General features: G+C 43.0%; 1 protein-coding gene across 1 annotated transcript in view; it reads right to left on the reverse strand.

The window, feature by feature from the left end:
* LOC109487470 (multiple epidermal growth factor-like domains protein 6) overlaps nt 1-11710 on the reverse strand; it is a 120256-nt gene extending 108546 nt beyond the window's left edge. The window contains exons 1-3 of the mRNA XM_019791459.1: nt 10978-11710; nt 9567-9704; nt 7205-7314 (exon numbers count right to left, since the gene is read on the reverse strand). Coding sequence (XP_019647018.1) covers nt 7205-7314; nt 9567-9704; nt 10978-11090 — 361 coding nt within the window. The 5' untranslated portion in view covers nt 11091-11710. The remainder of the gene's footprint in view (nt 1-7204; nt 7315-9566; nt 9705-10977) is intronic.
* Nucleotides 11711-15414: the final 3704 nt, after the last annotated feature.

Genomic DNA, 15414 nt, shown 5'->3' on the forward strand with positions numbered 1-15414 from the left:
ACTTTTGCTTTCAAATTCTACAATCCCTTCTGCAGTACTGATTAACACCTTCGGGACATTAGCTTGAAGCCAAGGTCACCACGCCCTTGACCTTTTGACCCTCCCATACAAATATAACAAACAAACACGAAACCCAAGAGGCAAATCGACAGATACAAATATTTCTAATCCCCTTGTTACAAAACAGAACAAGTTATTACAGAGAAGCCTTTGCTGAAGAATTAGGAACTTTCGCAAAAGACGAATAACCATGCATCCTTCATCTCAAACTATAATACAAACCAGCTTAACAGCCCGGTTAGTGCTTGATGAAATATGATTGTATCATTTTGAATAACTCATTTATATACCAGAAAAAGTTCATACCAAACTGAAATGACGTCTTCTTTCAAACACTCTGAATATGAAATAACAGTGCAAATGCTCTCAACAGTGGCAGCAAATGTCAATATCATAAAGATTCCAGCCACTAGAATTATATTTTCAGTTTTCTATCTCAGGTTTTGCTTGAGTGCCTTAAAAAGGTCTGAATCTGAGTTCAGAATCTCTTGAAGAAGACATGATATCTAGTCATCTTGTAAATGTCAATATCATAAAGATTCCAGCTACTACAGTTATATTTTCAGTTTTCTACCTCTGGTTCTACTTGGAGCGCCTTTTAAAACCTCTGAATCAGAGTTCAGAATCTCTTGAAGAAGACATGATATCTCGTTATCTTGTTTAATCCAGGCCCTAATGCAAGTTGACAAATTGCTCTATCAGTCAATCACTCATCACCATATCTGAATGGAGGGAAATCTAGAGGGACATCTCTCCACATTTGGCCATGGACTGAGGGAGATGTCACCCATTTAATCAGCCACATGGAATATTCAGGCTATTTTAGACTCCAGACTACATGAGCTATTTTAGACTGATCAAAGATTAGGGTGAGAATCTAAGCAACTATTGGAAATGTTGGGAAAAGTCAGCACAGAAAACATTCCAATATTAATTTTTTTTGTCATGAAGACGTGGCCTATGGTTCTTCCTGCTACCATAGTAAGCCTAAAGCTGGCTATGCAAGTTTAGGCCTACTTTGGTAGGGAGAAGGTTAACAAGCATGACATTTCTGTAGAAGACATTAGGAAAACTCCAAAGATATTTCAACATCATCATCATCCGAAGACATTAGGCCATGGGGATGGTCTAGAGCTTCTGTTTCATGTGTTTGTCCAGTCTTTCCTTTACCGAATTCTAGGATCTGTACCGTGCCCCGTAGGAAGGCCTGGTGGAGGCTGTATGAGACTGTCCAGCTGAGAGCCCCTTTCCAGACCTTCCCTTTCTCAAGTCTCCCCTTTACTTTCCCTCCAAAATCTGTGAGCAGAGAAACTATTTCTCTTATTTTACCAAATTCTAGGATCTGTAAAATACCCCTGGTGGAGGCTAGATGAGACTGTCCAGCTCTTTCCTGACCTGCCCTTTCAAGTCTCCCCTTTACTTTCCCTCCAATCCATCAGCTGATAAGGATCAGTTGACAGGACATGTATCCCAGCATGCACTTCCCTGGGGGTCCCTAGCAGCACGGGCCCCTGGGAAAAGGCTACACAAAGAGGCTCCCTGTCTGGGAATGAAGTGATCTCTGTTTGTCTCTGTCTCATAATTAGAACAGACAGGGCTTGAAATTCATTTTTGGGAATAGGTGCACAAAACCTGAAAAATTGGGTGCAAAAAAAATTTTTGGGTGCATCATATAAAACAAAAAACCTAATTACGGATCTTACTGCTCCTCCTCTTGAATCGGAAATGGGAACTAACTTCAAAATCTTAACGAAGTACTACCAGTACAACAAATATTTTATTAGTTGGATGCCAAGAATATCCAGTATAAAATTATACATTTTGATAGGTACAAAAATCCCTACAAAAATATATGGGTGCACTGGCAGACTGGTGCACCCACAGAAAAAAAAGTGCACCCACAGAAAAAAAATTGGGTGCACATGCACACAGTATTTCGAGCCCTGTCAGAATGCCTTTATTAAAAGCCAGATTTCCACCTGTGAAATTCTAACCAAGCTTTAGAAAAATTTCTGTTAGAGTAGAGTGAAGAAATTTATTTCCATTTACCTCGTTATTTGGGAAACTAATTTAAAAGTGAACTTAATTGATTGTTACGGTGAAATTCTAACCAAGTTTTTACTTCCACTTTTGTGAAATTGAGCTTATTTCTGTGGCTTACAGGCTTATCTTATACATGTATATAGGATTATAATTATAAGTTTGTGGTAAACTGATTATGATGTTGAAATTTGTTTTCTTAGTGTAAGATTTAGGACTTCCGGTTGTTCTAAATCGTCCCTAGCTTACCATCTAATATCCGGGATGAGCTTCTATTGAAAAGTGATTACGACAGTGAAATTCTAACCAAGTACTTGTTTGTTGAAGAATGTCCCGGGTTTATCAGACATAAATAAATTTATAACAATCTCTTCAGACTTATGTATGTAATTTTGGCAAATAATCTGATTATCATAGTGAATAGTTTAATTCTAGCCAAGTATTTCCTTTCTGAAACAAAAGAGTCTGATACTGTAGTATTATCCTTGCCCAAACTGAGAAATCCTGACTAAGCAGTTTCTGTATAGCAGACTTAGTGTTTGAAATGAACCAATCTCAGCAATTTCGCCAGCATAATTGGCACAAGTAAACAGATTAATCGGATGAAATTCTAACCAAGCATCTCTATAGAAAGGATTTCATTCACTGAAATGGACCAGACTCTGTGTGCTAGTATAGTTATAATGTCAACACCTATATCATTGGAGAAATAGCCTGGTTATTTGTGGAGAGGATGTAGGACTCAGGAGCTATAGTAGGTTTGGTTACCAGGCTATTCGAGAAAAGATTCTGTGGTTTAGAGCCAGTAGTCTCTACCAGACTAACTACGCTGGCTATATATAGGAGAATATTTGCCAGGGGAGTTTGACCGCCTTGGGGTTTGACTATGCCCCGAGGAGGAGGGAAAGAAACTACCTCCCCGCGGTCGGACTCCCTTGGCCAATTTGATTCTCTTTTTTGACGAATTCTATGATCCGTATTCCCGTAGAAAGGCCTGGTGGAGGCTATAGAGCCAGAGCATGAGATAGTAACTACTAAGGATTGGTTATCTCTCAGAGTCTTATCAAAACTTCAACAAGTGTGCATCCTACAAAGAGCCCATTTGCCTTCTGTGCTATGACAAAAATGTTGCTTGTCGCATTTGCATGGGTGAACTTTTTCCAAATGCCCATTTACTCGTTTTCTGTTCTGCAAATACCTGAGAAAAAAATCTAGTGCATTCATACTGATTTCTAGGGTGAAGAAGTATCTATATCCACTTTTATTTTTGGTCACCCCCTCTATAATATGTAGGATAAGAAATTTGCTCGAGTTAGCAAATCTGAATATCCAAAGCAGTCTACCAAATCCCCTGTCTAGTCTGAATGAACTGTAGGCTGATCCAGTGAAGCAGTGAGGGCCCAGTTCTCATGATATCATCCACTTCTTTTTTTGTTGGCCCCCTCTGTGAAGTTGGTAGGATCAGAAATCTGCTCAAATCTGAACATCTAACAGATCTGAACATCCAACAGATCTGAATATCTAACGCAGTCTACCAAATCCCCTGTCTAGAACTGTAGACTGATCCAGTGAAGCAGTGAGAGCCCAGTTCTCAAGTTTCTTCCCTGACCTCCGTCCAAACCCTGTATTTATTTGTGCTGCCTACTGGGCCAGAGAGAAGGTGTGGGGGACTGTATTATTGCAGCGGAAACCCACAGATCTCTCCCAGTGATCCCCTGCAACAGTTGCACAGGATGCCAGACAGTCTTCTTGTCTGGGAGGTGGCATACAGCATCTGTCTTTACGTCATTTGATGAAATTTTGCTGGTCGTGATCGACAGAAATTTTGCCCAATCTGATTTCTCATATGGACAAAAATCAACGGGTAAAGATGGATTTAGATGTCAATGAACTAAGCAAAGAACTTATATAGGAACCTCCGTCAACTAAGCTTAGTCTACCAGAAAATTTTTCTCTCAAGATGCAAAAAATAGCATTTCAGAGGGTTAAGAGTCATAGCAAAAAGCCATAAGCCGTAGCATGCCCACTGGACCCCCCTAGTCGGGTTCTGTACTACTACTAGACATGGTTACGTCAAAGGAAATTGAGATGACGGAAAGAAATTTCAGACTAGCTAAAACCCTGTCTGCATGCCTTCTAGTGTAAGGCTTGATCAGCTGTTCCAGTATTATGCAATCCTTACGCAACCGCACTGATTGAGCTAAAAGCGTTGTCAGCAATTTTGGCTAATGTGCAGGAAATATCTTTAAGCCTAGGTGCCAGACTGTTTCCAAGGTCTACACAGGCCAGCTCATTAGCTCCAGGCCCAACATACTACTAGCCTAGGTTCCAAACTGTTTCTACTGCCTATACGGGCCAGTTCCTGGGCTCCAGGGCCAACATACCCCAAAGAAGGTACACTACAGACCACTCAGTACACTGGCTAACTCGGGGCCAAGTGTGCTTTGGGTCCGGCATCCAGGCTGAGAAGATTTTGACCTAAGAATAAAGGGTGCCTGCATGCCCTTTTTTCGTCGTTTTTAGTTTTCGTAATCCGTTGGCAACCTCCCCAAAAATCAACATAATTCATAATGATACATAAGCCGCAAAGCGTAAAGTTGTAATCAGCCCTGAGAATTTAACGTAATTCGTAATCGGTGGCGAAAATTTTTTGTAATTTGTAATCACGAACCCCCCATGCAGGCCCTCAATAAAGTGTAGTCAGCCTTCCCTCCCAACTTTACCACAGAACTGTGAAGACCTCCCATCACACTTTCACAGACCCCCTAGTCTGGCTCTCAGACATTCAGTGAAGATAACATCAGGTGATAGAGATGTGATGGAAGCCCTTGGGTGTTCACAGCATCCTGCTATAATGAGCCCGTCCTGATAAGCCTGCAAAGCCAGATTAGAGTGAAGTGGTAGTACCAGGCACGCACCTGATTCTCCGAAAGCCTTCCTCAACAGCAAGAACACTTCAGTTAAACCCCCCTCTAGGAGGGGACAAAGTAAATCATAATCTTCTTGTGTTCGCTGAAGTGCTCTAAAAGAGCAAGGAATTCCACCAAGCACTAACCCTGTTTGTCCAACCTGGTTTACATAAGAGCTATAGCTACCCTTCTTCCTAATTTAAAAGTATGAAGAAATAGTCATGTTCACAAATTAGACATCATGCCTTCTTGTAAGTTATAGGTCAATCCTATTTCTACACACACACACACACACACACACACACTCTCTCTCTCTCTCTCTCTCTCTCTCTCTCCCCCCTCTCTCTCTCTAACCATGTCAATGGCCAGACTTGACCATGCATCTCTTTGTCTTTAGCTGTCTGTCCCTCCCTCCCTCTCTCTCTCCCTCCCTCTCTCTCCATCTCTCTTCTACTTGTCAGCCGAATTCCCTCTCTTTGTCTCAATCAGACTTCAGGGATTATCCTTCATGAGATCCAGACCATACCCATTCCCCAACAGTCCCGACCAGGCTAACCATGTCAATGGCCAGACTTGACCATGCAGACTTCCCACATAAATCACCCAGCACCCAGCAGTGGTGTGGTTTTCCTCTGACCCACAAATGTCGTTCACGCTCCACAGTTCACATAAGGGCCACCCCAAACACTACACAGTATATATATCCATGGTATATCAAAGGTTAGACATCTAGGCAATTACTGAATGAGATATACTATTACTGCTATAAAACTGTTACTCACCAGGATAGATTTTGAAATTTATTTGAGAATTTTCCTCTGACCCACAAATGTCGTTCACGCTCTACAGTTCACATCAGGGCCGCTGCAAACATGTACCCAGTATATATCCAGTATATATTGAAGGCTAGACATCCAGGCAATGACTGAATGAGATATACTATAACTGCTATAAAACAGTTACTCAACTGGAAAGCTTTTGAAATCTACTTGAAAATCTCTAAATCAAGCCAGTTGCTTGAATAACGACTTTCTTATACACGTACCTAGTACTAATAGTAGTTGGCTAACCTAGTTTTGTATCACATAAATATCACTGTTCCATAGATGTCTGTAGCTATAACGGGCAACTTTCTACAGGGGGCCAGTCAAAGTTGGGCAGGCCACTATAAGCACGATTCAATCAGGCTAATAGCAAATCCTACTAATGGTGATGTACATAGACAATTGTTTGACAAGTTTTTTCAGGAAATCAGACTCAGAGATTTCAGACTTCCAGGATGTAGGCAATCCTCCGCTTCCTTAATTCCCCCAAGTCCACCCCAATTTCCTGCTGGGTCCCTGCCAGATTCATGTTCACTGTATGACCTTTTGACCCCGTCATTTTGCCTGCCAATCTTCCCCCACCACCCACGTGCTGTCAACCTACCCTTTCGGGGCAAACCAGACACACAAACCTCCATCAAAGCTCAGCCATCAAAACAATGCAGCTAGCTAGGGGAATTTCCTGGTACAATGAACCTGTAAATACTGGTCATAGCATCTGTCTTCTCTGTTACAACCGGTGGAAGATTAGCTCTTCAGTGAGCTAAAACTGGTTTGAGATCACTTTCTTTTTTACCAGAAATGTTACTGCGATTTGTGCCCAGCATATCACACCACGGTGCCAAGTGGAGCTCTGGTTTGCTCATCTCGGTTTAATTGCTCCGTGCCCATTGACAGAGGCTACCTAACCACACAAACCCTGTGCTTGCTTTAGGCTCGGCTGGGCGGCCTGAATGGGAGAGCCGCTATGTAAGGAGATTAGGAGAAGGGACGCCAGCTTACTGGGGTTCATGTGGCATAACGTCAGAATATTCGGCTCAGAACCAATAGGTCCTGGGTTCGAATCCTACCGAGTCACCAACCTAATTTTGAAAGTTCATCAGTGTTGGTAGAAGTCATTATGAACAAGATTGAACTGTAATTGCCAACACATTAGAAATTGGACCCACCCAAATTTTCGACTGTATAACTCCAGTCTCTGTCAAGGAATGAGCAATCCCATTACAGTTCTATCTTGTTCACAGAGTCACCAACCTTGTGCCCTTGGGAAAGGCACTTACACAACTCTCCTCACCTCGCTCATGTGAGTATGCCAGAATGATCATTATCATGATCATCGCCATTAAAAAAGGAAAACAAAAACGGACTTACGGTACATGCATCCTGGCTCTCGGTTCAGCTGTTGGTAACCCTGGCAACAGCGGTAGTTGGTCTGGTATGTGGAGCGGTAGACCTGACGATACGCTGTGTAGTACGCCGTTCTTTGGACGGGAAAATACAAAGAAATGAATGGATTAAGACCTTTATTTACAGGACAGGTCACAAGAAGTTGTATATACATACACATGTAGCCTCTACCAGGCTTCAGGAGGCAGCTGGAAAGAGTAGAAGTTGCCCAAATAGAGAGAGAAACAGAGCAGCAAACTTACTCCCTAGCAGACCAACTCCCTGGCATGTTATCTCTCTATTTGGGCAACTTCTACTCTTTCCAGCTGCCTCCAGAAGCCTGGTAGAGGCTAATACACATGATCAAGCTAGCACTAGCACTGAATCTACTAAATTCAGCTTCACTTCTCTGTGATGGTGAAACGGTAAGAACAGACAGAGTTTCAGGATCAGAGGTTTGTCTAAGCTCAATAGAAACTTGTGAGGAGAAGAAGTGTCTATTTGCAGTTGACAAATACTTGTGACTGGGGGAACACTGAGTCAAGATGCGAACGCAAACAGTTCGGGGTCAGTTGAGGGGTTTTCCACACAACACACAATCTATAGAGGTTACACAGTCAGCAATAGTTCTATTGTCTGTAGACATAGGAGAAGTCTTTATGAGTTAATTGTGAGGCCGATGGCCTAATCTCAACACATGGAGAGTAAACTGGGGACACGTGAAGTTGTTTTTGTTTAGTTTGCTGTTAACATTACATTTTTCATTCAATCTTTACATACGTTTTGGATATTTGTACTTTGTATTGCTCTACTCGGTGAGGAAAAAATGATGATTGTTTTGTCTGTAGGCAAGTGATCGTTAAATTTAGTAGGTGATTTGTTGTGATTGTCGCAGTCTTTTTAGAGTATGTGTGAAGTTGAATGTTTTCTCTTGTGTGTTTGATTGTTAGTATTGGGTTTGGTTTCCCGGGACTTGCACTTTGCAATATACTAGTTCATCTGCTCAACAACTAATAGTACTTTAGGTTAACCTTCACCCTGCAAAGGTTAAGCATTTTAGATCCAAATCTGCATTGCTAGCCAGTTATGCAGTAAGGGGAAGGTTAACAACAATGCCCAATGGTATCTGTAGTCAAGTGATTGTTACGTTTATGACATAATTTGCTGTTGTGTCATTGACGTTATTTCTACCATACTTGTGAATTTCATTGTTTTCTTTTCGTCTGTTTGTACTAGAAACATTTCATTTTCAACCCAATCACAGTCTATTTTACACTTTACATTGTATTTATTGACAACAATGTCAGAAAATCAACATATAATGTGTACAGTTACATAATAGCAAAGTCCCTTTGTCGTTTTGTCTATACACGTAAGAAAAGTTAATAATGCCAATTGTAGGTCTAAGGTGGCTCTTGTGTCAATGTTGTTGTGTGTACAACACATGTGAAATTAATCGTTTTCTTAAATTGTTTTTAATACATTATAGAGTTGTTTATTGCAAATTCATGCCCGAGGGCTACTTGCAAACAGACATTGACAAGAAAAATGTGGTGATTTAAGACAATTTGCTAACATGAAGTTCTACGTGTACGATATACTTATAAACTCTATTCCTGCACAACTTGGACATTACCTTACTTCTATTTGAGTTTATGTTTAAAAAAAAAAAAACTTTTCACAACGATGTGTTCATAGCCAATTAACACAGGAACAAAATAATGGATTTCCTATTCTTTGATCAGGGATGATATAATTGCACCCTATTCCCCCACCCTATGGGGCCTCAATATCTAAACTGTCATTGGTGTGTACTGTTAATCTTAGCATATTCATGGTACAGTCCTTTTAAATTCCTATGCTTTTTACAGTAATAGTACAGCACTAATTATTATACTATCAAGAAAGTTCATCTGTGTTGGTAGTTACATGTTTAAACTTAAGGTAGAAAGCTCTAGGTGAGAGAATGTTTTGTGTTGGACCAAAAGTTTTAACTTTAAACACTAATCATTATAATTTATATACTACAGCATTGTTTCAACCACAAACTAAAGTAAAAACACAGCAAAAGTAATGACATTTACAGTATGACATGATGTGCCAAATAAAGAAATCATCTAGGGCTAGGAGGCTTGTATCTATATCCTGTTATCAATAACTATAAAATTTCATCTTAGTACCCTTACCTCCTTTCATACTCAACATACCAGTAAGTAGGAACAGCAAAAAATTATGACATTTACAGTATGGCATGATGTGCCAAATAAAGAATTTCTGTAATGCTGTGAGGCTTGTATCTATATGTCAATAACTATAAATGTGAGTTAAAAAGAAAATTGCATCTTACCTCCTTTCATACCCAACACACCAGTCTTGGTAGGATCCACAGTTGGGTTTCCACACCTTAACCGTGCGAGTGAAGGCACGCACACATGGCTCTCTGTGTCCGACCATTGCTACCTCCTGGTACGGACAGACATTAGGCCTGTGGAGGGGAAAACAAGAAAAGTTAACCCTCACGCTTTGAATGTGCAAGTGGAGGCACAGAGACACACTCACGCACACACGGCTCTCTGTACCCCACCATTGCAACTTCCCTGGTACGGGCACACATTAGGCCTGTGGAGGAAAAACGAAAAATTAACCCTCACACTTGACAGTTGACTCTGCGAGTGAAGGCACACACACACACGGTTCTCGACCGACCATGCTACTTCCTAGTTGGGACACACATAGATTTTGGCGTGTTGTGGCAGACAAAATAGTTAACCCTCACAATAACACTTGGTGAAACATGGTGCTATCTAGCTTTGTCAGACCAAGTAGGTTAAAAATAGGATACTCCAACTATCGCTATCTCCTGTTCCTGACATACGTTTGTTTGGCCCATAGGGGAAAAACAAAAATAGAGTTTGACACAGTCGACCCTCTCACTAAACTGTCCATGTGACACATGGCATAGACACATGGACACATGTCCTGGTACAGCGCACCAGTGACAACAAAAACAAAGTTTGAACTGAAACAGCTGACAATGTTGGGAAATAATAACCGGCCAAACAAACTGATGAGCTCACAACAGAAGGAAGAACATACACATACACATACACATACACATACACAGTAAAAGTACTAGTATTGGAAAACAGGAATTTAGTGCATAGAAAAAAAAACGAGCAGACAGAAAGAATTGTGCTTTTCCTCTTTCCAACATCTACTAGAACACAGAGAAAATATTTTACTATTTTAGATGTCCTCATGTGTATTACTACAACTAGTGCCACATGGACTTTATTTCTGTAATTTAGTGTAAAATGATTGAAAATCACGTCACAGCTTTGGCTCGTACACAATTAATGCTTGCATAATTAATGCTTTCATTTAATCAAAGATAATTGAATGTCATTCATTCATTCCATCCATTCAGTAGTACTGGCCCTGGCAATCGTGATGCATCAAAGACCTGTGCAGCATGTCCGATTAAACAAAGGGAACAGAAACAATACACAACTCCATTTCCCTACACGGATAGCCTTAATTAGCATAACATAAGCGTAACGATCCTTTCGCTAACCCCCTAGTAATACACGCCATTCTCCTGATCCTAACAAGACCCCCCTCAACTCTATACATCCTCAGACGGCCCCATTAAACCATGCAATTGTCACCCGATTGTTTGGATCTGTGTGTGTCCGACCTTTGTGATCCCTCTATAGTTGATAACAAGCTCCTATTGAAGAGAGTACTTGTATACTTACTGGTCGGCGTACAGTTGGTACTGGTAGTTGTTGGCCAGGCTCCCCTTCAAGCCCACTGAAACCAACAACAGTCCGAAGTAACACAGCAAATCCTGTACTCCTGCCCACTTCATACTTGTAGTAATGATCCCACTTTTCGGAATAGCTTCCTAAAAGTTGTGCCGCTGCCAGTAAGTACTGTACCAACACAAAGATGTGTTCTGTACTGTACGCTGGAGTTTCTCTCTAGCGGTGCGAAGCCCTCGCGGCCTGTTCCAAAGTGCCTCCGAGTCGGTATCAGAAAACCACGGTATACAAAAAATGCTAGGAATCGTCCCTCGGCCAGGATAAACTGTTTCGAGTGGTCTCCACTTCTTGTCTGTTGATAAACCTCTTCTGTCGTCCGAAGAGGAATCCTGAAACCGCCGAATTATACAACAAGAGGCCGTCTGAAGACACAACTGAACTCACACAAGCACAGGGCCCGTCGCGACTTCGTCCTTTGGTCTACGGGAATGGCAACAGTCGCGATTGCCGACTCCAAGCCACGATACCACCGAGACTTGTCGATATCCTAAGGGGGATCCTGAATTGTACCCTAGTGGGCCACACGCCAAAAAATACTTCCGCGATAAATAAAAAGAGAGTAAAGAGAGAGAGAGAGAGAGAACACCACACGACCAGGCGTCGCGCTGCCTGCACGGTGACTGACTTCACTAGCCAGCCGACGGGGGGAAATAGAAAGAAAGCGGCACCGCCACACACAATACTGTAGTACGTAACGCCCCGGGCTGCCGCACGGAATAACACTGCACCCTTCCTGTCCGGTTTCCGATACGCGAACCCCTGAATCCACCCGGGCTTTAGGAGCTGACTGGGCCTGGGCTAGTCTGCAAACTGGATCCTCCTCTTCCGCTTTAGTATTACAACTTCAGAGTTAATCCAACCGGTGCAACCGCAGCGATCTCGCAAATCCTCAAGGCTCTCGGATCACAGCTCTTTTTCCCGGCGTGTCCAGTCTCAGTCCAGAGGGCATTCCAACGTAACAAGCGGGCGCTTTCAGTTGTTGTACCCCAGTCGGCACGCCACTGTACACTGTACACAGACGCCTGGGCTAGCCACACTAGCCTGCCCCCCTTCCAACAAATTTAGCCGTCGCTTTTTCAGGAATACCCCCGTCACGTGATCCCCACCGTTCGTGACAAAAGATGTGTACACACGGGGTCTCCGTGTCTCGGATTTCCTCAAGAAAACCTCCGAAGATCTCTCCGCGAAGAGTAAGACACCGCGCGGCGCGCTTTGAAGTGAAACGATACTTGTTTAAAACTTTTAAAAAGCGTCGAGCTTTGAAGTTTGATGCATATGTAAAACCAGTGCCTTGCTTCGCGGTAACTTTCTACCGCTTGAAGCCTATGGCTAAAGATGAAGCTGTAAAAAGCGGTGTGCCGGATTTCAAAAGGACCGGCCGATCTTTTGGGGTCATCTGGGACGATTTGCTGACGGCTTTTTTTTCGTCAAGGTCTGCCTTTCCGTGATAAACCGCCAGAGGACGCCCGCGCACAAGGAGACACGAAAAGGCTACTCTTCAAGTAGACGTTGGGGAAAGATTTTCTTTTTAGTTTTGTCGCCTGGAAGATATTAAAACTAAGGAAATTGAAAAATATACAGAAGTGATACATGTAAAGCGATGCATTTGTAGTGGTTATTTTTCAATAGACACAGTAGTACTACCAGGGGGAGATGTACACTCACAACATCTGCTTGAAAATACAACAGCTGTCCGCTAGCGCTATACACATCTGAAATTAGGCGTGTGCACTGACGGACCGTCCCACAGGACCCATCACTCGATAACTCGGAAGCCCCTCCTAGCCTCTACCAGGCTTCGGGGGGGGGGCGGCTGGGGCAAACTGTGCTCTCTAGTGGTGTACTCTCCAGTGCAATGATAATGTCTTGCTAACCTCTACCCGGCTTCGGGAGGCGGCTGGAAAAGAGTAGAAATTGGCCAAATAGAGAGATAACATGCCAGGGGAGTTGGTCCGCTAGAAAGTACATTTTGTCTTCAGAAGCCTGGTAGAGGCTACTGTCTTGCATCTTGCAGCCACGAAGATTGTAGGGGGTAGGTTTTCCTGCCCTAACAAGATCTGCTAGGAGATTAGTATCTCCCGCTATCTGCTTGAGGAGATGATTAGATGAGAAGACACCAGCTGTCGGCCGCCTGTCCCGGCAGTCCGTCCGGGGATGACAGGAGGCACGCGCGATGACGGGCCTGCCAGCACCGCGTCCCTCCGGACTCATCACCGGCCGCCGCTCGCCCGGAGGGACATCAGGCACCGCCCGGACCACCAAGGACGTGGTCGGGACCGGACGGACCTACCGAGAGGTCGAGAGTGATCGGAACGTCTGTTCTATAAGTTATAACGAGATCATCTGATTAATGTATTAGGTGCGATTTCTGAAGTTTTTTGTCAGTTTTATCCATCTTTTCGGCTTCTTTTTTCTAGGAAGTGCGTCTAGTCAAGGAGCTTTAATCAACGAAAGCTCCTTCGTTCATCGTTTGAACGGCGTAAAGACTCGTAGAAGACGTTCGTGTGAGCCACAACCGTTCGCGTGCATCTGCTTGGAGCAGACAGGTGGAAATAACTAGGTAAAAAATTCAGGTCTGCCGGCTCAAGCAACATCTGTTTCAAAGAGTCCACTAGTGTGAAGAATGCAGATGTAGAGTTTGAGACAGATGTCAACCTGGACAACGAACAAAAAGTGGTGACAGTGTCTCCTCCTCTGCGCCCCCGTAACCTCTCGTGTCTGGGAAAGGACAGACGCCCCCAACTGTCGCTGACATGGCAGCCGTGTCGGGGTGATTATACGTCGTGTCGGATCCATTAGTGACGGTCTCATCTCTCCCGCAAAATCTGCCGCCAGCTTACAACAGATAAATCACATCATGGAAGGGTCATGTTACAGGAACTGTCCACACTCGGACATGACAAACAAGGTAGTCTCCAAGCAGATCCTAGGGGGGGATAAGACAGTATCACATTGGCCAGGCCAGGCAGTACTAGTATCTATTGGCCAGAGAGGGTCCAACACGCCACCCAAGCACTCTCTGGCCAATGGACACAGCCTGGCCAATTTGATACTGTCTTATACCACCCTAGGATCTGCTGGGAGATCAGAACACGGAGGTATAATCAGATTGAACCATTGAAACCTCCTTGGACCTTGCTTGGACTGATACGATTCTCCCGGGGGATAAAAAAAATGAGAGTTGTCTTCAAGCAGAAACGAGTAGGCGGTATCGTAATCCGTCATTGCAAGCGAGGAAAGTTCGTCTGTTTAACCAGTCCTGTATAGTTGTTTTGGCCTCTTAGGAAAAGAATACCCCTTCCACTACAGTAGCAGTAAGAAAGTAGTAGCTAAGTGGCCGGAGCAGAGTATAAGGGAAAAAGTTGTTACAGTCACTGTCACCACGATGAGTGTCATCGCCAGCAAACTAATAGTACAACAGCGACGACTAGCGTCTCAAGATAGAACGACAGCCCTGACACATCCTAGTAGTCACGGCATTGTGAGCGGTAGAAGACAGGCAAATGAAGTAGAGCGATTAGAAGCATCTACAACTGATATGTCGATATTTGCAGTTCATCTGCAATATTCTGGTATTAGATTAATCATAATCATGTCATTGCCTGCAATTGTGTGTGATAGTTCAGACTTCAGAGGAATAACGTGTGACTTGGGCTGCGTGAGACACAAAACGCCTTGAAATGGTGACATTTTGTTTTGGACTATGAATTTATATCTTTTTGTGATTCAATTTTGTTCCTGATATATATATATATATCATTTTGTGAATTGTAAATATATTTGTCATTTTTGTGAATTCTTTTATCTATTCATCAACTGTTTCACCAATTGTTCTATGAACCCCATCTAACTTTAGACAAGTTGTTTTTCCAAGTCTCCCAAACTAAGTAGCAAACAATGCGAAGCAACTTTCCATGTCCTTCGATCGAGCTCACTTTTCAATCGTTCCCACAGTTTTCTCAGAACCTGCGCTTCCCAGTAGGTTCCTCTCCCGTCCCTAAAGACACATTCGGAGTTTACCGATGGTACTCTAAGGAACACAACCGCACTCCTTCCAAGACAGAAGTCTTGCCGTTAAGTCTCCTTAAGGAAGTGAAGGAGACGTCTGTAGCATAGCAAATATTCATTAAGTCTGCCCGAAGGAGAAACAAGCACACTCTTGACACATGTTATTAATCTTACTTAAAACGAATCACTCTGGACTTGGGTCGATAAACGAAGGGCCTGAAGGCGTACTGAGTATCAAACGGCACTAGAACCCAGCTGTAGTGTTTACGCATTTGATTTCTTTATTATCAATCTTGAGACTACTCTCCAAGCAGAGAGGTTTGGGTTTTTGGCTTATTTTTGGTGTGTTTTTAGGCTTTCTTT

This window comes from Branchiostoma belcheri, unplaced genomic scaffold (assembly GCF_001625305.1).
Source record: "Branchiostoma belcheri isolate BF01 breed outbred unplaced genomic scaffold, Haploidv18h27 scaffold89, whole genome shotgun sequence".
Taxonomy (NCBI): Eukaryota; Metazoa; Chordata; class Leptocardii; order Amphioxiformes; family Branchiostomatidae; genus Branchiostoma; species Branchiostoma belcheri.